Source organism: Macrobrachium rosenbergii, chromosome 56 (genome assembly GCF_040412425.1).
Source record: "Macrobrachium rosenbergii isolate ZJJX-2024 chromosome 56, ASM4041242v1, whole genome shotgun sequence".
Lineage (NCBI taxonomy): Eukaryota > Metazoa > Arthropoda > Malacostraca > Decapoda > Palaemonidae > Macrobrachium > Macrobrachium rosenbergii.
In genome coordinates this window covers 6,982,501-7,007,500 of record NC_089796.1, presented here as the reverse complement: position 1 = coordinate 7,007,500, position 25,000 = coordinate 6,982,501, and the positions used below count along the sequence as shown (strand labels likewise).

At 35.6% G+C, this 25,000-nt stretch overlaps 2 protein-coding genes across 4 annotated transcripts in view; both read left to right on the top strand.

The window, feature by feature from the left end:
- The window catches only part of LOC136836643 (aurora kinase A-like), a 29,652-nt gene extending 28,198 nt beyond the window's left edge, over window positions 1-1,454 (top strand). Inside the window, exon 12 of the mRNA XM_067101112.1 lies at window positions 16-1,454. Coding sequence (XP_066957213.1) covers window positions 16-147 — 132 coding nt within the window. The 3' untranslated portion in view covers window positions 148-1,454. The remainder of the gene's footprint in view (window positions 1-15) is intronic.
- A 10,401-nt stretch (window positions 1,455-11,855) lies between these two features.
- Window positions 11,856-25,000, top strand: part of LOC136836451 (alpha-1,6-mannosyl-glycoprotein 2-beta-N-acetylglucosaminyltransferase-like) — a 21,574-nt gene continuing 8,429 nt past the window's right edge. The window contains exons 1-4 of one of the 3 annotated variants that reach the window (XM_067100720.1): window positions 11,856-11,961; window positions 20,766-21,232; window positions 23,279-23,415; window positions 24,604-24,771. The gene's annotated coding sequence lies outside the window, so the exon portion shown is untranslated. Of the gene's footprint in view, window positions 11,962-19,741; window positions 19,957-20,765; window positions 21,233-23,278; window positions 23,416-24,603; window positions 24,772-25,000 lie in introns of those variants that run through there. The other 2 variants (XM_067100721.1, XM_067100722.1) reach the window with 2 other exon arrangements.

The window sequence follows — 25,000 nt, the reverse complement described above, 5'->3', positions numbered from 1 at the left end:
TTTTATTGTTTTCAGATGTTAAGGTACAATCCCAAACATCGCCTCAGTTTTGATGCTATCATGGAGCATCCTTGGATTAACACGCATTACGACGCTAGTGCCCCTCCTCCGAACCCTTGCTCTAAAGACAAGAAATCATCTGCCTGAAGGACCTTTTGTTGTATTGCAAGTGTTCTGTAAATAGCAAGTGTCAGTTTGTTTATAAACGAATTGGTCTGTATAGTATAGTAATAAGACACTTTTAATGATACTGTACTGCATAGTGATAAAGCCCCATGGATAAGGTGGAGACTGCATTGATCACACAAGTAAAAAAAAAAAAAAGATGCCCAAGCTTCATGTGAAGGCTTTTTGACAGAAAGGTTCCACTGTTTAGTAATAGGTTGTATTACTTTTGCAGTGCAGAGCTATGTTTTTATTAAGATTCAGGTTGTTTAGTTACATGTAAGCATTCCTAAAGAGAAAAGTTGTCTGTGGTGGCTAACTATGAAGGTTTTAACCAGTCACGTATTTCATTTAAATCTCTTTTAATTGTGACCAAGTTTGTGATATAGCCTACAACTTAAGGTAAACAGGTCATGCCATTTTTAGACTTTTCTTTTAAACAAATTAGTATAGGTTTATATAGTAAGATTTTGAGATTGTTGCATTTACCTGGATTTGGATGAAGTGGTTATTTGGCCATAAAACTTTACTTACTTCATATTATTACAGATATTTTTACCAAGCGCTTGCTCAGCCTCTGAGCCATTTTTTATTTTTCGAGTTCAGAATGATGAAACCTTTGACTTGTAAGCACTATTGCGTTGTATGCCACTGGTAGCTTGAGTGGGTGTATGTATGGATTTTATGAGGTTGTATGAAACTGAAAGTGAACAATGAACAAATGCTTTGTCATTTAGTTTTATTAAAACATTCTTATCCTCTCTACATTGACAGAAAGTATTTTCCTATGTGTGAACCATTGTCCTTTGATATATTTCCACGAAGTAAGCTTAAGTCCAGAATGAATATATGCTAATGTGTTAATAATAATACTGTACAGTATATTTTTGTATGATCATAATAACTCAGGTGGAAAATTTTAAGCAGAATACTTATCTAAGAAGTTCAAGCTTGCAAAAGAGAGATGACGACTGAGAGGTTTAATCTGAAGTGGATTTATTGAGAGATGATTCCTTTGTGTTAGGTAAATTATAGTTAAAATGTAAGTGTTTTCTTATATCCTGCATTGCTATGCTAAGCACAGGAAGGCTTTGCTTACTGTTAAGAATTATCTGGCAATGCTTGTTCTGAACTATTAAATAATTTTATAGTTTTTGACATTGTGAGGTACAGGAACTACTATTTAAGTTACTGGATAAATTTAGATACTTCATGAAACTATGTTCTCAGAATGTACATGTTAAAGTTTAAACTGTGATAAAGAAATGAATAAAGAATAACTATCAATATTTAGGAATTTCATTGTCACCAAGACGTATAAACAGCATATTGGTACAAACGCCTACAGTTGGTTATGCTGATGGCTGAATAACACAAGTGTTCATAATACCACTAAAGCAGCTGCATAAACAATTTACTTTGTTAAAATTCAAAATAAATGTAAGGTTAATTCCAAAATTATTTCATAAAGTTAATCTTGAATTTGTGCTTGGTCACTTTAACAAACCTGTGAGCACTTTCAAGCTGGGCAGTAAATTTGTTTGTTGTACTGGCTCTTGGATTTCAGCAACTTGTATTTTGTGTGTGTGTGTGTGTGTGTGTAGTACAGTAGTTTGGTTTCATGTTGGAGAGATACACAACAGAGGCAGACTTTGTAATAATGTAACTCCTGTGCAGGAAAACAAAAAGATGGGTCATTACAAAAACAGAAGGTGCTTGGAAGCCTTTTTGAGCCAGTGATGTTTGAGTTAAATAACATCATATAAGGATCAGGCCTGAGCCCTTTGCTTTTTTTTTATACTAATGGAGGGAACTATAGAAGTATAGAAAGGGAGGCCTGAGGGAGCTTTTATATGCCGGTGACCTTGTGTTGACAGTTTAATCAAAGGAGGCAGAACTTTTAATGATGGAAATGGAGAGGAGAGAAGAGGATTGAAAATAAACGTAAGCAAAGTGGTGTTATTTTTAGTGTATACAAGTGGTATGGTTGTTGGCCTGGAAAGCAAGGTTGTTCAGTATGCAGATAATGCAATACTTGCAGATGTGGTAAAATCTCCACGTATGAGAAATAATGCTGCCCTCAGCCTCAATCGGGACATGAATCAGATCAGGGAATGGTGTAGTTGTTGGGGTATGAGTCTGAACTCCAGTAAAACAAAAACACTATTGATTACCAGATCTCGTACAATTTTCCCACTCCATCCTCCCCTTCAGGTGGATGGAACTTTGCTGAATGAGTCTTAGGCTCCAACTATTCTGGTTGTAATAGCTGTTGACTCACATATTACAGCAAATGCCGCACGGAAGTTAGGTATTGTTCAAAAGGCCTCGTATATTTATAACTGATAAAATCAATGCCACCTGTTTTAGGTCATTTGTGCTTTACTAGATTACTGTTCTCGGGTGTGGATGTTTGCTGCTGCCAGTGATTTCTCTCTTTTAAAAAGAGTGGTTCGTGCTGGTAGGTTCCTGTTTCCTGATATGTAGCAGCAGTTATGACTTGCACCGTTGACGGATGGTCTCTTGTTTGTCACTTTTCATAAGTTGTATTTCAACAAAGATCTTTCACATTCACAATTGATCCCTGATCCCCTTTATCTGCTGAGAGCAACCAGGTGCGCTGAACAGCAGCACCAACATGCAGTAAATGTTTAGCCTCGCTGTCAAACTTTTAAGTTCCAGAGGTCCCTTTTTCCTCACAATGTTGGACTGTCATGCAATTGGAACTTCGAAAGTTCAAGCAAAGGTGCAATGCATTACTACGCTAATACTATTCTCCTTGCATTTTAGTACATTTTTATCTTTATTTTTTCTTTAATAAGTGGGATTATCTCTATGTATTTCTCTCTACCTCCTCTTACTAAATCCTAATGAATGCCATAATCTTTGGAAGCTTGAATTTCAAGTCAGTGGCCCCTGTGGGCTTGTTCATATGAATAGGGTTTTATCTTCTGAATAATAATAATAATAGTAATGACTGGAAAGGAAAAGTAAATCAGGAAAGTGACCTTGTTAATGATGCTGGAAAGGTGTGAGGAGGATGACAGTATCATGTATTGATCTAGGACATGTTAGTGACTGGTCCCAAGCTGCTCCCTTGTTAGTGACTGGTCCCAAGCTGCTCCCTTGTTTAATACCACCCAAGACTATGTTTGGTTCAGGACTGGCTTGGGCCATGCTCTGTCTGGTATCAGTCAGATCCAGATGGGTAGAGCACACTCCTGTTTGTGAGACCATTAGTAGGGGTAGTCTTCCTGGTTCTGCTTCTGATTCTTGACCCAAAGATAGGGAAGAGAGCAGAGTTTGGCCCCTGTTAACACCTTTGAATTTTGAATTGGTGCTTGGCACCCGTCCAGACACATATCATCACAGTCCTCCGAGTAGGCACAGGGTCAGACTACCACATCTCCATCAGATTCGGTTAAAGGTTCTGTGTTATTAGCAGTTCCTGTAGGGCCAGAGGATTCCTTGCCTTGGATCTGCAACAGGGTAAGTTCTTTCTAAGGCACTTTTGCAAGGACATGGATGTGATAGCTTAGGGGAAGCAACCAAGCAACTCCACTACTCTTAGTGTCCTCCATTGAGTGCACCCAGGGTTTTACTGTGAAGGCTTAGCTCCCCTGATGCAAGGGATGCCAATTTCCTGGTCTATAGATCAGGGAATCCCAATTTGAGCTTTCGCTCCTCGTACCATTGGTTCCAGAACCTGATTGCCAAGAAAACAAGACTCACTGGGGCAGTTATGGCAGCATGGAATGTGCTTGCCTACCTGCTCTCTCCCTTTCCAGACAAGCTCCTGCAGTAGTCTGGAAAGTCTGTCATTTCTTCCTCTCTTTTTTTTTTTTATAGAAACTTAATGAATTTTTTTATCCTTCAAGATGATGCCACTCAAGGATTCTTCTGTATGCTCCTTCAAGAATAAGACGTCTTTTTTTTGCGGTAACTTCTGTAAAATCAATTGCATGATACTGTAGTAATAAAACTACCTTTTGTACACAATAAAAAAGGAGAGTAACTGACAGCTAACTATGTAAAGTCCCCACTCAACGCGTTCCCTGTGGAGAACATCCTGCTTTCTGCGGTGCCTTTCCGTCAGGTTTCTGGGTCACTCCGGGGTCACCACTGTGAGAGAGGTGCGAAATAATAAGCGGGAAGATTTATATATTGATGAAAACTAGCTGCTTATAAAGCGGGATGCGGACGTCTGCGTAGTTCGCAGAGACCGCTGGTACAAAGATTTACAGGTGACCTGAGGTCAAACTAGTTCCTTAAAAAACAGGACAGGTTCATACAGAGAACATAGTGATAAACAATGTCACACATACGAAATAAATAACTTGTTACTTGTACATAATACATGATTGCTTAGAAAGACAACATATACACAGTTTAGAATTATGCTCATAAATATATATTCCGATCGACCTTAGGTCATGGAAAGGCACCACAGAAAACGGGATGTTCTCCACAGAGAATGCGTTGAGCAGGGACTTAGGGCAACGAAGGCGGACCCCAAGATCTTCTGCAGGATACGGCAGCCCCTCAAACAACCCCGGTCGCAGGAAGAAGGAGAGGGCATCCCTGGAAAACCCAGAAACCTGACGGAAAGGCACCCCAACAAACCACTGCAGAGGACATCGGGGAAAGCGACCACCCTCTCCAGTTGATATCAAGAAAAAGAGCCCCCTTCGTCGCCCCACCAGATATCTGGTTTAATCAAACGTTACCTCCGTCTTGTTTGTGGGGGGAGTATTGTAAAGTCCCCTTCTCAACGCGTTCTCTGTGGAGAACATCCCGTTTTCTGCGGTGCCTTTCCATGACCTAAGGTCGATTGGAATATATATTTATCATCATAATTGTAAACTGTGTATATGATGTCTTTATAAGCAATCATGTATTATGTACAAGTAACAAGTTATTTATTTCGTATGTGTGACATTGTTTATCACTATGTTTTCTGTATGAACCTGTCCTGTTTAAAATCTTTGTACCAGCGGTCTCTGCAAACTACGCAGACGTCCGCATCCCGCTTTATAAGCAGCTAGTTTTCATCAATAAATCAGCTGTACTTGTCTTCCCGCTCATTATTTCACAGCTCTCTTACAACTTTACTGCTAACAGCAGACCAGTTTTTGTGGAGCAAAGGACCAAAAAATTAATGAAATATCAAATTTAATTATATTTCAAAATAGAAATGAGTTTTATATAGAAAATGACTGCATCAAGCACGACACAACAAAGTGAAATAAATATGGGAAACATGTCTTAAATGTTTACAGGATGCCTGCTAGACACAACAAATAAATAATACTAATATTGTCTAACATTAAAAAAGGGGAGAAAAAGATTAAACACAGTGAAGAATCGAAATCAATCAACAAATGAATTAAGATGAGATGTAAGATTTCAAGTTGAACTTCAGATTGTTTACGTTCGCGAGACACGATAGAATGAGCTGGGCGTTTTCCACCAACTGAAGGTTCACAGGTGTGCATGTGCTTAGTTATTGTATGTTAATGCAGACACCTGACACACCATAGGATAACAATAGCAGCGAAGTTAGTGCCTTATACCTATATTCAGTTTCCTACTGGTCAGCTTGTAAGAATATTGAATTATACATATTGTCCTTCATTTCATGGATGCCTGCACGTATGGGCAAGGGGGTTGCTTGCCCCCTGGAAAGAAATTTACATATATATCCTGGAAAGAAATTTACATATATATATAGTACATATATATATATATATATATATATATATATATATATATATATATATATATATATATATATATATATATATATATATATATATTCGTTAAAAGCAGTTGCCTTAGTGGCATCAATGACCTTCCTGCAGGTGCTTTCATACCGTCTGGTGAAAAATAACGCAGACTTCATTGATTTTTGTGGCGACAGCTGTTTCGCCTCTATAGCCTGATATGGTTAAGCTGTTAATCCCTTGACCAACCAATACCCAGACTTCAAGGCCATTCACCCCCACGCGATGATGTAAATAGGTCTCAGGGCCGGATTGTGATTCAGTAGTTGCTTGATATTGCCATAAAGGCGAAACAGCTGTTGCGGTAAAAATCAATAAATGGAAAAAGGAAGTCTGCAAATTTTTCACCAGAAATTGACGAACGATAATCTGAAAAAACTCCGACGGTATGAAGATACCTACAAGAAACTTGTTGATGCCACTAAGACAATTGCTTTTAATGAAAATTGTATAAGAGAAAAACTATGCCCTAAAAGTACATACAGTTTATATAATATATATACTGATTTTAGTTGAACAGTATAGGGAGCTGTTGAGAAAAAGTCAATGTAACTTTCGATATATATTTTTTTTTTTGCTTTATCGCATCTTGCTTCACTTAAATTATTATATATAATTGCTTTATTCATTAAAGAAATGTAGGCGCTGATACTGTTTTCGGAATTAACCTGCTAGTTCAAAGGGTCAAAAGTGTTTGTTTGCTTGGTACCGGAAACTATCCATGTATGTATTAAGATTCCACCCACCCTCCTTAGAAAATATGCTGCCGGCGCCCATGCTTCATTTGAATTGTTTGTGGATGAATGCGGTGGAAGGACCAGCTGTGCTGTATGGTACAGAAACGGCAAGTATGACAGACAGAAGAAACTGGATGTAGCGGAGACGAGATTGTTAGGATGGATGTCTGGTGTAACGAGAGAGGATAGGCCTAGGAATGAGTATGTAAAAGGGTCAGCAAAAAAATGTGGTTGAAATAAAAGAAAGTGCAGGAGGGGAGACGGAGACAGTATGGACAATACCACTCAATTTTTGAGACGTCTTGTTACATCTGTGATGAAATTGTGAAATAATCATCCTAATCATGTAGTTGAAATGTTGAAATTCCCAAAGTCCAGACTTAGTACGAAAACCATTTTTTTTAATTGAGTGGGCTCACATGAGTCTTAATTTCATAGTTTAATGATGTTAGCCTATTTGATTTTGTCTGCTATTTCTTTTATACATTATGTCTATATACCTTTTTCCATTCTGGGTTGCTCTCGACATTTGAGTCCTCGGACTTGTGTTTATTAGAAACAAAAGCATCACAGGTGTAACATCAAAGGACATCAGTTGTTTCCGCTCGAACCTGTTATTGATGTAACCAGCAAATTATTTGATAAAATTCGTATTATATTATATTATATCCTTGGAGTAATTTCGAGGTAGTAATAGTAATAACAACAACAATTTGTTATTAGAATAATATGATCTGTTTATTGCTTTCTAAAATAAACTCCTCGTAGTTTTGTAATTATGTGAAATTTTTAGGGCGCGTGAAGAGAGCAAGTAAAGTGGCTCATCCGAGTCTGATTGAAAAGATGAAATTGTCTAAAAAAAAAAAAAAAAAAACTCTTGCGTTGTAATGCTTTGAATTCTAGTCAAGGGAAAACCAAAGGTGTTCAGGTGGGTTATAACACAGACAGGTACATACACGACAGCAACAATTCCGTGTCTCGCATTTCTTTACTTTAAGCTAACAAGTGTATGCATAAGAATATCTTCAGGAACGTTGTCATTTTTTAACGTTCGGGAAATCAAGCAAACGTGGTGACATTATATTTGCGCCGAACCCTAGTAGGAAGCAAGAGAATTTCCTTGATGAGGGTGGGGCGTTCCAGAACTTGCCGGTAGAGGGAAGGAAACAGTCGCTTGAGCAGTGTGGTCCAATGACTGATGATTCACGCGAAGTTAATGTGTGATGTGGCCACTGTGGTACGACTGTCCATTCCATTCTTCCTGTACATTTACTTTATCATTGTTTCCAAGAACGTTTATTCGCTGTAGCGACGCCTGTCTTTCTCTAATTTAGTTCTAAATTAGTTCCTAAAAGACAAGGTTCTTCGGACTTAGCTACAGACGCTGAAACTCGGGCACTTTTCCCGCCATTTTTATTGGCATCTTGCCGCAGAATTTTGCGCTATGTTAATATTGGTGCCAGCCGAGCTCGTTTGGCTACTCATTATTATTTTAACTTAAGTTCAGCAATTGGGACAGGAGAAGAAACTGGGTTGATGTCAGTATAGACAAAGATCTGCACGACATTTGATTAATGCAAACCATCTCTCATCTAACACTTAATCCATTATGTTACTGGTCAGTATGAAGACTACCAAACTCCGTAGATCTACGAGTATACAGTATTGGGGATTCTCTTCAAAGTCTTCCACAGAGGGGAAGCGAGGCTTTAATTTGCATCAAACCTCAGTCATGATGAAATTGGCAGTGGGATATAATGGGCCAAAAAGCCTACAAAATAAGAATCAAAACAGTGCCGTTTCTTTCCCCTCTACAACAAGATTAGGAATGCTCTTCGTACATGTCTGATTTTCCTTCGAGTGATTCTTAGTGTTTCTTCTGGAGAAACATTAAATTGTCCTGGTCATCGACATCGCTTGGAAAATTTTTTTTAAAAGAATGGAAACTTGGCGAATTACACCTATGTTAAGCGCGATGGAACGATTATAATTATGCTCTTCACACCCACGGTCTGGGTCCCCTAGGATTATACCGTATGTCATTTGCACAGGTGTTTCCACCAATGCGCTGTTGTCTCACCACATAGCCTATAGCCTTTAGTCAGCTGAAAATAAGGTTTGACCCCCAAGAAATTGCTTCAAAAGATTTCTTAGCTGGTTTTTGTAGTATCAGGTGTGCTAAATAACACATCAAAAATTTACCACATTCTGACCATGCAAAAGGTCTGATTTCCAAGATGGCGTCTATAATAGCCCCTAAATCCTTAAAATGCCTGTCACTCTTCAGTATTCAAACTAGATAAGTAATGCTGGTGCCTAACACCTTATTTTGGGGATCTGGAAGCCAAGTTAGCATATATGCATTATAATGAAGTAATTATATTCTCACAAAATCCAAGATGGCGGACCAATATGGCCGCCATACTATGAAAATCTCCATCATTCATTCTAATTTCTTTTATACAAGTAAATTTAGTGTCTAAACACCTGTTTTGGTGATCTGGGAATCCACAGACCATATCTGAATTACAGTATATTGAAGTAGGTCTAATTACAGATATACAAAATTTAATATGGAGGATCAATATGGCTGCCAAACAAACAAAAAATAATGATTTATTTTAACTCATTTTACACAGGTAAATTTACTGTCTAAACCCCTGTTTTGGGAATCTACGAATCCAATAAATTGATTTAAATCACAGTGTATTACAATGATTACAGTAATATACTGGTTGGAGGACCAATACGGCTGCCAAACTACAAAAAAATCACCAGTATTCATTTCAGCTCATATTGCAGAAGTAAACTTGCTGTCTAAACCTGTGTTCTGGGGATTTGGCAATCCAATTAGCCTATCTGACTTACAGTAAACTTAAGTGATTATATATATAAATAAAAAAATCAATGATGGAGGAGCAAAATGGTTGCCAAATTATGAAAATCTGCATTACTCACTTCAATTTACTTTACTCACGTAAATTTGATGTATAAATCCCTTTTTGGGAGTCTGGAAATACAACCAAGTTATCTGAATAACAGTACATTGAAGTGATTAGATTTTTCAACATCTAAGATGGGGTACCCTGGAATTGGTGATTATTTTTCCAAAATAATCTTGACCTTGGTCCATTTTTCAAGGTCACAGGTCAGTTAAAAGGACAAAATCCTGTATCCTATGAAAATGACGAAGCTTTGTAAGCAGGGGGTACCTTGATGGTGGGAGACTATTTTCTCAAGTAAATTGCGGTCATGAACCCTTTTTTCAGTCATTTCAGCTTAAAGGACATTTTATTTTTACCTGATCTGAAGTTTTTTTTTTTTTTTTTTCTAGAGAAGTACCTGGATATTTGGTGATTACTTCCCCCAAATATATTTGATCCTGACCAAATTATAAGATCAAAGGTTCATGTTTTATATTTCCCAATTGGTACTTTCGGTGTTGGTAATTATTTCCAGCAATATTTGCACCGTGACCATCTTATTTTTTCAAGGAAACAGTTTAGTTTAAATTTTACTTATAGCTATTTATTTTCCTCTAGATCTCAGATTCTACTAAACTCGAGCGCTTTTTAAGATACGGTCTAAATCCCCAAGTGTTCTCTCAGAAGGAAATGTGCCGCTTTGACACTTCCTAGTTTCCAAGTGTCGGGAACTTCGGGGTCAATTTTTTTTTTTTTATCTTTTATTTAAAAATGTCCAATGTACAATATACATAGTCTCCAAATGAAATTTCCTGTAACAATGTTCCTCAGTACATCACTTTAAACCTATCTTAAATTTGTTTTTCTTTATTATTTTTATTTTACAAATGTTCATCATACATTTACCTTATATTTAATAAAAATTTTCTGTAATCTGCAGCCATACACATACTTAGTCATTAATATTCAAAATGTTTTTTAGTTACACCTTTAGGAAATAAAGTTTTTAATTTTTAACTTGTAATTCTCCATTAACAGCTTTTGCCGAAGATTCCAGTTTTAGACTTAAATAAACGTTAGTAATTATATTCTGTCTTTTCCCATTCCGTACTGTTAATAGAAAATCAATTATAAGAACTACAGCACAATTATGATCTTTATTAGTATTACAATTAGAATAAAAATGAATAACACGAAGAAAACTTTGATTTCTGAAGTTAAATAATTTAATCAAGGCTGAGTCAATGGTGGAGACAGTTACTGACATTTAAATCCACTGATCTGTAATTGTTATATTGACAATTTCCTCTTAACATCTCGAATTCTTCACACTTGCTGGATGCGTTTGTCACTACAAAGCCATAGATCCAGATGCGAGGGTATGAAGAAATTCTGACGTCCGTGGCGGAATTCGAACCCGCATCCGTAGTAGAAAAGGCAAAACGTGTATTGACACTCATATATACATATAACTCGAATTTAGATACATCTATTAGAGCTGGAAGAGACCTATCCTCATCCACTTGGCCGATATAGTACTATAATCGTTTTATGCTCACGCGAATAGGCCATACTCGTTTGACACGTGGACACTAATGAACAGTCCACGTAACCCTCCTCCCGAATGCTCAAGACTGCGAAGTGATATTAACAGTTAAACACGTTTAGTGTGAATGTCCAGAATATAAACCAACAGCGATTACCAACTTTTGGAAATAAGTCGATGAGGGAAATTTTGTCAGAATCTTCTACATTTTCAATCATCTAATTTTGACATTCATGAAGAATTGTAATTTAATTGATAAAATATAAAAATAAGTAATGAAAATGCAAAAACCCTAAGGGCGTTTAATGAATTAAAAAAAATTCGAAAAGTTGCTTAACTTATTCTGAATTTTAATATTCCTTTTGTGTGTGTATGTATGGAAACAAGTAAACGTATTTAATGTGTGCGTGTATTCCAGTGTAAAAGTATATTATCCGTTTGTGCAGTTTTTCAATTTCATTTTCATTCATTCATCACCGCGCCGAATGACCTTTTGGTCCCAGTACTTTGCCTAAGGCCTAGGTCTAGTTATTTCATCCTAATCCTTCGGATTAGGATAGTTCAGTGGTCTGGTTAAACCATTTTGATGATAATAATAATAATAATAGTACTCTCGCCAGGAAGGAGTTTCCGTGGCGGTATTCTTTCGTATACAACAGCTGTGTCGTACAGGTGTTTTAGTACAGAATCAGTCTTACTGGAGGGATTCAGGCGACTCGGCCGGTTACAGTAGTGACTGTATAGCTGCTGCTTCTGCTGCTGAGGGGGAGAGTGGAAATAGAAATACGCGGGAGGATTATGACCGAGTACGTGATCTACAGGTGTTCTTAGTCCCATACTTGGAAAGTTGCAGAAAAAGAATTATATGTGACACTGTTGATTTATTATTATTATTATTATTATTATTATTATTATTATTATTATTATTATTATTATTATTATTATTACATACTTTCGTCTCACGTTTTCCAAGTGATTTCAAAGATACGAAATAGCGAGTGACCTATCCGAATGTTCAATGTAAGGAAGAGTTACGTAGGCCTATTCAATTTTGCTCTTGACAGTGATAGAGTATATGAACCCCGGAAGAAATTCAGGACATATTAATTAAAAATTGAAAGAACTTGGTAATTCAAGACGACTGTGAACTACGATCACCAAATAAAAAAGGAATTGATGAATCAAAAGATGGCTGACAGAAGACGCTCCCAAAATTAAAATGTCAAATTCGATGCTGACGCTGAGGGTGGATGCGCAATTTCTTTGTTGCAATAATTTTGGTACCATTACTTTCATTTGTTTGCTATGTTCTCAGTTGCACATAAAAGTAGTGAAGCATAATTTTCTTAGGCCTACATAAGATACAGTGTCGCAGAACTGGCGTAGCCCCACTTATGACAAGATAGTGTTGTAGAATTAACATAACTCCACTAAGAAAGTGTTGCAAAATTGGCTTAGCTCCTCTTACAAGATAGGGTTGCAAAATTCATTTAACCCCACAGAAGAGATGGCGTTGCAAAATTGGCTTCATTCCTCATAAGAAGTAGTTTTGGAGAACTGGCTTGTCTCCACGTAAAAGACAGAGTTTTATTTGCTAGGTAGTGTTGCAGAATTAACTTAGCTCCTCATAGGAGGTAGAGTTGCTTGCAGAACAAACGAGTAAAAGACAGTGTTGCAGGACTGGTTTGGCTCCAAATAAAGATGCGACTGGCTTGGCAATTAACGTTACTGAAAAGCGAAGGAATGAAACCGGTAAAAACAGAAACTGATTTTCTATTTCATTAAATATTTCAGAGAGGTAGATGGAAAAACTGGGCGAAATACTGAGGTTAGATAAATCTCAAAAAGGTCGGGAACACCTGCAGTTTAAACAAATGAAATGCAAATTTAGCCAATCTGTTAGAGTAATTCTTGCAAAAAAATAATTCTCTTTACATTTAGGCCAAAAAAATACTGGTGGAGAGGTATGATTTGATTTAAATATTACCAAAGAAGAACGTTTATTTCTGCATGTAATGAGTTACGCAGTATTTTTTTTCCCCTGGTTAGACAAGTTATTCAGGTCAGCACTTGTAGCATCTGCAAACATTTGTTTAATGGAGGTAGTGACGTCACTGCACCTCACGTGGCATTACTAAAGGTTTGCAGCGTTCCTTCGGCTCCTAGCTACACCCACTATTTAGCCTTTTACTCTACCTCCCTTCCCGCTTCTTTTCTTCGTTCCTGCAGTCCAACATCTCTTAACTAATACTTCTTAAAGCAATTGTGGGGTTTTCTCCCAGTTCCATCTTTACTGTAGGTGCCTGTAATTTATCTCTTTATTTTCCGGATCTCATTATCTTGCTGTCCACCCACTCCAATCCCCCCTTTTCACTGTTCTACGCACTGAATGGCCGAAATGCCCGAGCGTATGGCGTGACAGCCAAAATTTCATAAATCATGAGTAGCAAAATTTGTAAAGAGCCCACTGAGACTGATGTAAGAGAGGGGAAGAAGCTGTGAGGGACATCGGTTTAGAAATGCTAAGACGCAGATTTGTTGTTAAGCGTAACTTTTTTTCTTTACTATATATAGTTTTTTTTATTTACATTAATAAATTTACCAGTCACAAACTCAGGAAAGAAAACATTCTCAATACAAAAACTCAACAGACACTTATCTGAAAGGAAAACAATTTTAAAACTCATACTTCAAATGCTGGCCCGTGAACATTTTTGACAAACTCTGGATTAAATTGGCCAGAAGAAAGTATTCAAATTAAAATACAGGGCAAGACTTATTGGAATAGTTATTCCATCAAAGAAACCTAGATTAAAGGCTTGCAGAAAAACTTTAGGGCTATCAAGTGACAGATTCCGCGAGTTCTTTTTTTTTTTTTTTTTAACCGTATCTGGTGCATGTTGGGTCCGCGTAGACCTACCCTACGAGATTTTTGAAATTTCTAGATAAATTTCTTGATAATCGTTTTATGTTGATTCTGTGTTTACCAAATTATAGGAAATTATTCATTATTTTTTTTTAATTAATTTTTGTATGTCATATTAATAAGGTTGAACCTGATGGAACCGAAATAACACGTCGAACGAAACAATTAAAAACAGAGTTGAAATGATTTGAGAGGAAATTTGGCACAATCCTGCCAGATGTATGACTAAACTATAGTACACCATGCTGATGGCAGAATCCATACCATGAAATGATCATTCGGCCCTTTCATTTGAATCTACGGGTTTTTGAAAATTTTTTTTTAATAAATAAATATGAAAATCGATTATATAACAAAATCTAAAATACTGAAAACTGGAAGACAGGGCGTCAGCAGATTATCGGAGACGAATCAGTCATCAAAGATCTTGCGTGACAGATGCTGGGGTTTTCTCACGCTGTTTGATGTCGCCTGCGCACATAAAACAAAAACTATAAATTAGTTGACAGAATACTTTATTCAACAAGAAATATCTACGGATATGAATGGAAAATACGTATGAAAATAATGACATTACTCGATTCATATAGCCTAGGCCTATATATATATATATATATATATATATATATATATATATATATATATATATATATATATATATGGAATCTACTGGTCACTTTATATATATATATATATATATATATATATATATATATATATATATATATATATATAGGCCTAGGCTGTATGAATAGAGTATATTATATATATATATATATATATATATATATATATATATATATATATATATATATATATATATATACATATATACATATTCTCCTGACATTGTCTTGAAAATATATATTTTTCCTGATTTTGATATATTTACTGTTCTAGTTATAATGTGTTCCGTATTTTATGATAATAATTGTTGAAATATCGTTCGTAGTGTAACGTCAGATCTCACAAGAATGAATGATTTAAATAAATTAACAGCATAATTTAGAATTAATAACATGTTTTTAATAATAACGTAGTATATTAGCAACGTGTGTATGGTAGTGAATGCTTTGTTTTGCTTCAATTGTCATCGCAAAAGATAAAAATGGGTTGACAGGTCAGGGTAACAGCAGGCTGCTCAGTTCGGAAAACCAACTTTGGTTCTTTGTCTTGTTTTAAAAACTTGCCATTTATGGTTAGCCAGCTGCAGTCTGTTTTGCTCGTGTTAAGATTTCGATAAAAGCTTTATCCCATACGGTTTTCTGGTAAAGACGTGTACCTTTTTTGAGAAATACGAACAAGTTATTGCACCAAAGAACGTGGCAATTGTGTCATGTTTAAGATTGCATTGCTCTGATCACGTATTGTTCGAAATGCATTATTTTTGGCCCCAAGACGTTTTGCTCAGGAAGTTACGTCATCTTCCTTTTCTAGAACTTTCTCTTGTATCTCGTTCCCAAAATGCCTTAATAATGACGTCATCTGGCTGTTCTTCTAGCTGGAATCCTAAAACTTGCTCATTCTGATTTCAGAGACCTTTCGTTTAATTTCTTTCTCTCTCTCTCTCTCTCTCTTCAAAAGAGAGGAGTTATTACCGTAAGATATTTGTTTGGTCATTGATGTTAATCTTAGCTTTTGAGATCTGATAGTATGTAGTAAAAGCGTATATATTCGAAGAAGAAGATTCTCAATGGTGCCTAACAAAAAAGTGTGTTTTGTAAATCTCGACCAGCTGCATTTGGGGTGATTCTGTGGAAGTTTTCACAAGCTTGTGTAAGGTAAAATGAATATTACTTATTATTTCCATGGTATAAGGTGTATTAAGGGAGCTTTGCCTTAGTGAAATTGTTTTTGGTAAAGCTTTTGTGTATGTTTGTGTGTTCTTATGTTTGCAATCCCTTAATTTTTCACATTTTGTATAGTCGTGATTTAACATTTACTTAATTAGCATTTTAAGTACTTCTTAATAATTTAACATTACATACTTAATTTAATTTTCATTAACTTAGATTTTCTTTTCAAATCTGAAATATTTCTGAATAGTTTAAATTTTTTTGATTAATTCAATTTCTTGATAAATTAACCTTTGTAATTTAACTCAAGAATTAGCTAAATTCTCAAGTAATAGTAAATTTTTTCAGATTGTGAATTCCAATTATAAATTTTGAATTTAAAAATAAATTTTTGTATTTAAAATTTTTACAACAGTGTTTCATTTAGTGACCACCAGTGAATAGGATTAATTGTGTGCATAATGCATAGTGATAAATATGTTTTAATTCTTTTAGTTTTGCTGAAGTGAATTAAAACCAGGAAACAGTTAAAGTTGTTTGATGGAGTGATGCCCTTTTACTCTAGTATATCTCCTGTTTAATTGTTGATACCTTACACTTGTTTTGATAAACTTAGTCTGATTTTTCACGTGATTAATAAGATTTTTATGGGATCACTGTTGCCTTTAGAGTACTCAGTCGTAATTTTATTGTTATGAGAGTTCAGGTATCTGGGTGAAGTGAGGTAAATTTTTGAATTCAGTGATTAGTTGTGTAATAACCGGATACTTGGAACATTTCAGACAATATATATATATATATATATATATATATATATATATATATATATATATATATCTCTCAGATTTTGTGGGGGCCGTGTTTATACATACATATACATATATATACATAAAGATAAAATCCTTTCAAAGATAAAATCCACGAAGGAAAGGGAAACACTGGAGTGCTGCTAGGCCTTTCGACTCTTTCGTCCCTTACTTAGCTTATATCTGTTTATATGTTCATCACGTTCCATATTTTCGTGATTCAGTTATACATACATATATATATATGTATATATATGTATGTATATATATATATATATATATATATATATATATATATATATATATATATATATATATATATATATATATATATATATATATATATATATATATATATATATATATATATATATATATATATAGTACTGACGAATATACACAGCCGTCTGAGACCACAGATCCCCCACCGACAGGTTTCAAGGTAAATTAGAAGTGGCTTCAAAACTCATTTAGGTAGAAATCACTATATACTCTCAAGGGACAATACCAATAAACGTACAGACCAGAGGAGACTACAAACCCACACCTGACAGGTGTCGGGTTGGGGGGAGGGGCGGCTGGGCGTTAGAGTTCACTGGCGCTACCGCCACCCCCACTTACTTTACAAGTACGATCACCCTTTTTCCAAACATCTCCACTTCCTACTTTGAAATTTAAACATTTTAAAAATTTCATTTGATAATATAGGACTAAGTTTATACATGACTTGACTGATATTCATATTGTGGCCACAACTTTCTTTTATAAAGCTAGATTCAGTGATGCTTCTTTCTAGTGCATTGTCAGAATACGCTATCTTTTTTCCCCTTCCCGGTTGGTAGCGTGATTGCTCTGACTAACGTGTACAGAAATAACTCTGTTCACCTGTGCATATCTCACGCATTTTGTTTCTGATCTATTCTCTTTACCCGTTTGACCAATATAAAAGTTGTCACAAGACTTACACGGAATTTTATATACACATCCTTTAGTACTGGTCAGGAGAGTTCTTTAGAAGTACATGTTTCGTTGTTTTATTATTCTTAAATGCGACATTAACACCAAAATTCTTTGGAAGACGCGGGATATCTTTCATATCACTGAATCTAACTTTGTAAAAGAAAATTATGGCCATAATTTGAATATCAATCAAGGCATGTATAAACTTAATCCTATAATATCAACAGAAAAAGGATTATCATACTTGTAAAGACAGTACCGGGGGCAGTAGTGGCAATGAGCTTCCCCCCCCCCCGCCGCCCCACTTTCCCCCGAGACACCTGTCAGGCGTGAATTTGTAGTCACCTATGTCTGTACGTTTATCGGTATTGTCCCTTGAGAGTATATTGTGATTTCTACCCAAATGAGTTTTGAAGCCACTCCTACCTTGAAACCTGTCAGTGGGGGGTCTGTAGTCTCAAACGGTTGTGTATATGTGTCAGTACTATCTCTGTAGTATATATATTTGTGATTTCTAATACTATGTATCAGTCCTTCGTCAATGGCTTGGAAATAAAGTCGAAACCGGTCAGGACCTACACCACGTCTCTTATTTTTCACCTGTGGTAATGTGTGATAAATGAATCACGTACAAAAGTGATTATAATCGTGTGTATATATATATATATATATATATATATATATATATATATATATATATATATATATATATATGTGTGTGTGTGTGTGTGTGTGTGTGTGTGTGTGTGTGTGCATTTGGTGTGGCATGAACAGAAACTACTGGAGAGAAAAATAGCTATAGTTTATTTCAGTCCATCTGCCCCCTCACCATCGCAGGTGGTATATGTAGATGTGGCATACGCATACCTACCTCGTGATCGGCTCAAATCAGTGTTCCCCTTATCGTACGCTTTCTGTGATCAAGATGCAAACTATTTATTCACTAATACGTCAGAATGCTTATATACAAAGAACCCTCACACCTTCTAATGTAGGTGATATACATTCCGATTTGACAAATTTCGATAATAACTCAAGCACACGAAAGACGAGCTTGTGTCGAATAGTCTACACAGATCAAATACAAATACACGATGGTCTTTCAATAATTGTTTTGTCTCATTGTAAGTAAATAAAAATACATCTGGCTGTGCGAGTGCGAATAAAAGGTATTTTAATTACTTCTCGCATGTAAATTACATGAGTAGAGGTCGTACTCCAAATAGCATGGAATATTGTTCCTTATGAGGCATGAAGCTGTCTGGGGAAGGTGATAGGAACAGCTGTTGCAACGCTGGATGGAAGGCGATGCATGACAATAGTATTACAGCTTTCTTTTGAGAATACTTTGCAAGTGTACATAATTTATTCTTGAGCATGCAGATCGTTATAATAGCCCAGTGATTGGGCAATGTCAGGAATAATTTGCCAAATAACTAAGCGAGCAAAAGTTTGAAATTTCATTGAGGTCCCGTCATCCTTTGCGTATTTATGATATCTATGCGGCATAAAAGACTAGCCTAGACTTTTTTTTTTAATGTAATGCATTGGAACAACTCTCAGATAGAATGAATAATGGTTATAATAAGCAAGTAATTTTGACTATTTTGACATGAAAATGTGCTTAAAAGAAGGCCGGTAAAATTAAATATCCGGCATAGGTATATCGTTCACTTGTAAATGCTTCGAGTGCTATAGTGGTTAACAGCATTATAGGTTATTTTTCCAGTTTACGGGCGTAGATGCAAAGTTGGTATCATAATAAAGTTATTTCTGTGTTCGTGCAATGAACATAAAAAGTTGAATGATATTTTTTTATCTGAACAGTTTGTGGGCCTAGGTCTATCTTTAGCCGGGACTATACCAGTAAAAAAAAATATTGAAAGTTCCATCATTCGTTTGCGTTTGATATGAGTAGACTGATACTACGTCGTGTTTCTTGTGCTTGTATAGGTATATTATCCTTATAAATCGGCCTGTTTATAAAGTGTAAGGGTTCTTGTATGTATAAAAATTCAATCAAATGTTCCTAAAAAAAATGGTCTGAGCTACACATGCGCATGTGCCACGTCGTCACCCGTGGGTGGATGAAAATAGCGGCAGGCGGTGTCGCATTCATTTCCCAAGCATGCCACTGTGATCATTAGTGCTGAGTCAACCAACGCTGTCATTTTCCAGGGAAGTTCACGCAGTGCGACTTGGGCAACTTTCAGATTTATTTTATTAACACTGTTACCACCCATGATGTATCGGTAGTGAATTTATGGTTTGCATCGTGGTATTCGAAAACATCTGAACACTTGCACCAGATAGGTGAGAATTGTGAAGAGAGACTGTTCCAAGGATGTGGCAGTCGAAGTATATTTAGGATATATGTGCGGAAGTGTTTTAAAAAAATTAATATCGGGTGCTTTTGCTTCGCAGACCTGCACCGAATTCACCAAAGTGGCTTTAATGAACTGTTCCATACTGCGAGGGTTGTAAATCTGAAATATATCCTAACCCATGATGCTAGTTTGGCGAAAAGTCGAATCTACATCGATCAAACTAAATTCCCACTTACATCAATTTACCACATCTTGTGTTAAAGCAGGTTGCTGAGTTTTTTTTTTTTATGATAGACCAGCAAGGTTTGTATGGTCGTAGCATTATGGTTAGGCCTATGTGGATTGCTAGGAGTCACTGTGGGAAGTGAGATAAAAAGAATGTTCAGAAATGCAGGCTTGTTGTTGGCATGAGGAAGTGATTTATAAAAGTCAGTTAGAGTTAGGATAATCAGCATTAAAATTTGTGCAACCATATCAGTGTAACCTATTCAGTAACAGCTGTGATTTTGATAAGAACTGCACGCTTCTTCTGCCACGTTAAAGCGTGGTTGAAAATTATCGCAAAATATGCTAACATTTAATAAAATGTGCCGTTTTAGACCGACAGAAATTATGTACTAGAGGATATAAAGATGATATAAAGATAGGATATAAAATCATGCTTATTAGCAAAGTCTGATAAGTGAATAAGGATTGACCAAATCCACAGCAGTGCAAGCATCTCTGAACTTGTAAGTTCTAATGGTACTAGAATTGCACTTATCTTCAACTTGTCCAATTAATGTTTCTTTGCAGACAAGAACAAAGCCAAGAATGAGCCTTTGATGAAAAAAAAAGCCGACAATGACGTCCAATCTAAGCGAAGGAAATCCAGATTAAGATATCTCCCAACTACATTGCGCTTCCAACGAACTGACGAAACAGGAGATGACTTTCAGGAAACACCTGCGGTGCTACTTCACGATTTGCTTAACGGTGTGGCTGAACTTAGCCATTCAGCTGGACTTTCTAGCAGTCGAAAGGGACCTCAACGACCTCCGGATCGACAAAATTCAGAAGTCCACGAATATTTGAAAGCGAGGAATCTGCTCTTCGTGAGGGACAACGGGAGATCCTACGAGGAAGGGCAGCCTGACTCTTTAAACGGAGGAGTCGAAAAAGCTGCGACTATAAACGGATCGGAGGGGAACCTAGATGGGGGCCAGAGTCGCATCTACGGTCTTGGCGGCACATGGCAGAAGACACCTGTTGTCAGTGAAGTGGTGAGCTCTAAGGTGCATTTGTACGTTTTCTGCGAAGGGCTAATATATAAATGAAAAAGCAACATAGTACATGGGACGCTTCCATTCATGGCAAATTACAAGAGGGCTATTTCTTTGCGATGCTTTTAGTCTGTACGTTACGGGCATAGACATTGCGAACGAAAGTTAAGGTTCATTATTTTGATATATATTTTTTTAATATTCAAAAGGCCCAGTTTTGTGAAAGTATTCCATTTACTGAAAACCAAATTAATGTTACATGGGACATATATATATATATATATATATATATATATATATATATATATATATATATATATATATATATATATATATATATATATATATATATATATATGGGTGTGTGCCTCTTCCTTTTAGAATGCTAACCACCGGCTATGGTATTCATTCCGTTTCCTCATGGGATCGATCTCGGAGACCTCTTTGGTAAGGGTAGTGTAGAACCAGTAAGCAGAGCTGCTTATAATACATAGGCACGCATAATCTCTCTCTCTCTCTCTCTCTCTCTCTTGTGCTCTCTCTCTCTCTCTCTCTCTCTCTATTGTGCGTGTCTTACATATCCACACTTGGATAATTATATTGTGTTCTCAGGTGACGATTCATACAATTTTGGCTACAAAAATTATAAGATTTTTATATATACCAGTCACATATTTGGCAACACCTGTGGGTTAGCTTTATAAAGAATATATATATATATATATATATATATATATATATATATATATATATATATATATATATATATATATATACATACATACATACATATACATATACATACGTACATACATACATATGTAGTCGGTGGGGTATGAGGCTGAACTCCAGTAAAACCAAAACAGGACTGATTAATAGATCTCGTACTGGTTTTTCACCCCATCCTCCTCTGCAGGTTGATGGGACTCTGCTAAATGAGACTGAAGCTTTGCCTATACTTCGTGTAAACTTTTGACTCGACTCTCTTTTGAGAAACGCGTAATGAAAGTCTCAACAAATGCCGCATAGAGGTTAGCTTTTGTTCGAAAGGCCTCATATATTTATAACAGTGATCAAACCTATGTAACCTGTTTTAGGTAATTCGTCCTTCCTTTACCGGAATACGTAACTGTTCTCCGGTTTGGGTGTCTCCTTCTGCCAGACAGAGCGGTTCGTAGTGGTAGGCTCCTGTTTCCTAACATTAGCGGTTATGTCTTGGACCATTGACAGGTGGTCTCTTGTTTGTCAATTTTTCATAAGTTGTATCTTAACAGAGATCTTTCACCAATATATCCCCGATCGTCTTTTCCTGCCTGGAGCGACCAGGTTCGCTGAACAGCAGCCCCAATATGCAGTAAATGTGCCACGCTGTCGAACTTCTCAGTACCAGAGGTTCTTTATTCTTCAAACCGCTGGGCTGTGGCACAGTCTCCCTGAGGATGTTGTGCTAGTCGGTCCTGGTCGTTTCGGCCGCAAGTCACTTTAGGCCGTAACATCCAAAACAATGTAAGACGTTATGTTTATGGTATTTACCATTATTATTTCATGTTTTACGTACATCCCCAAGGGGCTGGTACTAAACACGGCGCCCATTTTGCACGTAAACGTGCTTACGGCCGAAACGACCCGAATGCGTGCTACTGATCCCCAAAATTTCAAGCGGAGATGCAGTGCATTACAAGCCTAAAGCAATTCTTCATGTATTTTATAATTTACGTCTATTTTTATCTGTTTATTTATTAGTGTGTTAATTAATTTTTTCTTTCCTAATAACTGATCTCTCCATTCTGTATTTGCTATTACTTTCTGTTACTTCTTTCAAATAAACACCATATTCATGGGAAGCTTGAATTTCAGGTCAGTGTGCCTCGTGGGCTACACCACGTAAAATAAGGTTCATATAAATAATTATAATAATAATTATAATATAAATATATACATATATATATATATATAATATATATATATATATTATATATATAAAATCATGTATATTATACACATGAATGTATATATGTGTACATACATACCATTTTCCTTTTCCAGGTGGAACATGGCATCAATGTAACACAAGCCAATGGACTCTTGGCAAAAACGACGCGGAAGCCACCAGTAACGAAAGCTACGGGGAAGTAAACAGAAATTCAACGAGCGCTCCAACGCCAACAGTATCACATACAGAGGTTTGACATTTGGCTGCAAATTTGTTTATTTTTTTTTTTATTGTACACAATAGTGCGTCTCTTTTCAGTGTCTGTTGTAGTCAGTGGAGTTATGCATTTTGACTTGTTTTGTGTATAAAATATACGATGTAATAAAAGAATTATATATATATGTACATTATATTATATATGTGTGTATATTATGTATGTATGTATGTATAATATATATATATATATATATATATATATATATATATGTGTGTGTGTGTGTGTGTGTTTATATAGTTATAAAATCATTAAATCATATTGAGAGAAGGGTTAGTTTAGTGAGAAATCCAGTAGATATATAAAATAATCACAAGTAACATACTCGTAAAATATAAGGTAACAAAGACACAAGCACTTGCGCTGATTGCACACCTGGACTCTGGATCAGGTGGTGGGTTGAGGTTAACTTATATATATATATATATATATATATATATATATATATATATATATATATATATATATATATATATATTTTTATATATATATATTATATATATTTATATATATATATATATATATATATATATATATATATATATATATATATATATATATATACACACACATACACGACCCTCGCTATACATACGTTGCTTGTGGCGGCTTGTAAGTTTTGTTTTACGGAAATTGTAAGAAGTAGAAAATTAGACAAAAATTAAAAGACAATGATTGACATAAATTTACGGAGGGTACATGTAAATATTTGCAAGTCTTAATGTATATAGAACAATAATCAGCTTCCCACCGCGTCTGTAATGAAAATATTGCATAAATAATAGAATATATATACATATATATACAGTATATATATAGTTACAGTATATAAGAATAAATGTATAATATTCATATAATGCTTACGTAAATCATCAATTTATATAATCAAAGTTTGACAGAAAGTTTTTATACATAGTTATCACCTTTATATATATATATATATATATATATATATATATATATATATATATATATATATATATATATATATATATATATATTCTGTTTGTTTGCAAAATCCTTTTCAGTTATTACTCATTTATTCATTATTTGTTCATTTATTTCTATTACTCCCTTACATCTGTTACTTAGTTCTCAAGATACCTTGAACATTTTTGTCTACAGTCTTCGTAATTCTATCTGTCGTATAAATTTGATCCATAGATCAAGGATATTTCAAAATCGGCTCCGAAACCCACCCGATCCTCCAAGGACGAAGAGGAAGTCAGGAGGATCAAGAAAAACATCCAAGAAATCAATGATCGGCAACTTGTACAAAACGAGAATGTCTTCGGCCCCATCAAGAACGATACGCGTATCTTCATCGTTCAGGTGATTGTGTACCCGAGTCCAGATTCGTTCGTTTTGTTACTTTCCTGGTTTTTCTGTTTTAAGAGTTCGCCTTAAATTCATTTACAAGATGAAGTAGAATGAATTTGACTATGCTGCATATTTTCAAAACAGTGAACATTTGAATTTTCTGGCTGCAATAGTTCTTCAGCCGTCTTGTTATAATGACTATTCTTGCATTTTGTAAAATTTTTTATCTATCTGTTTATTA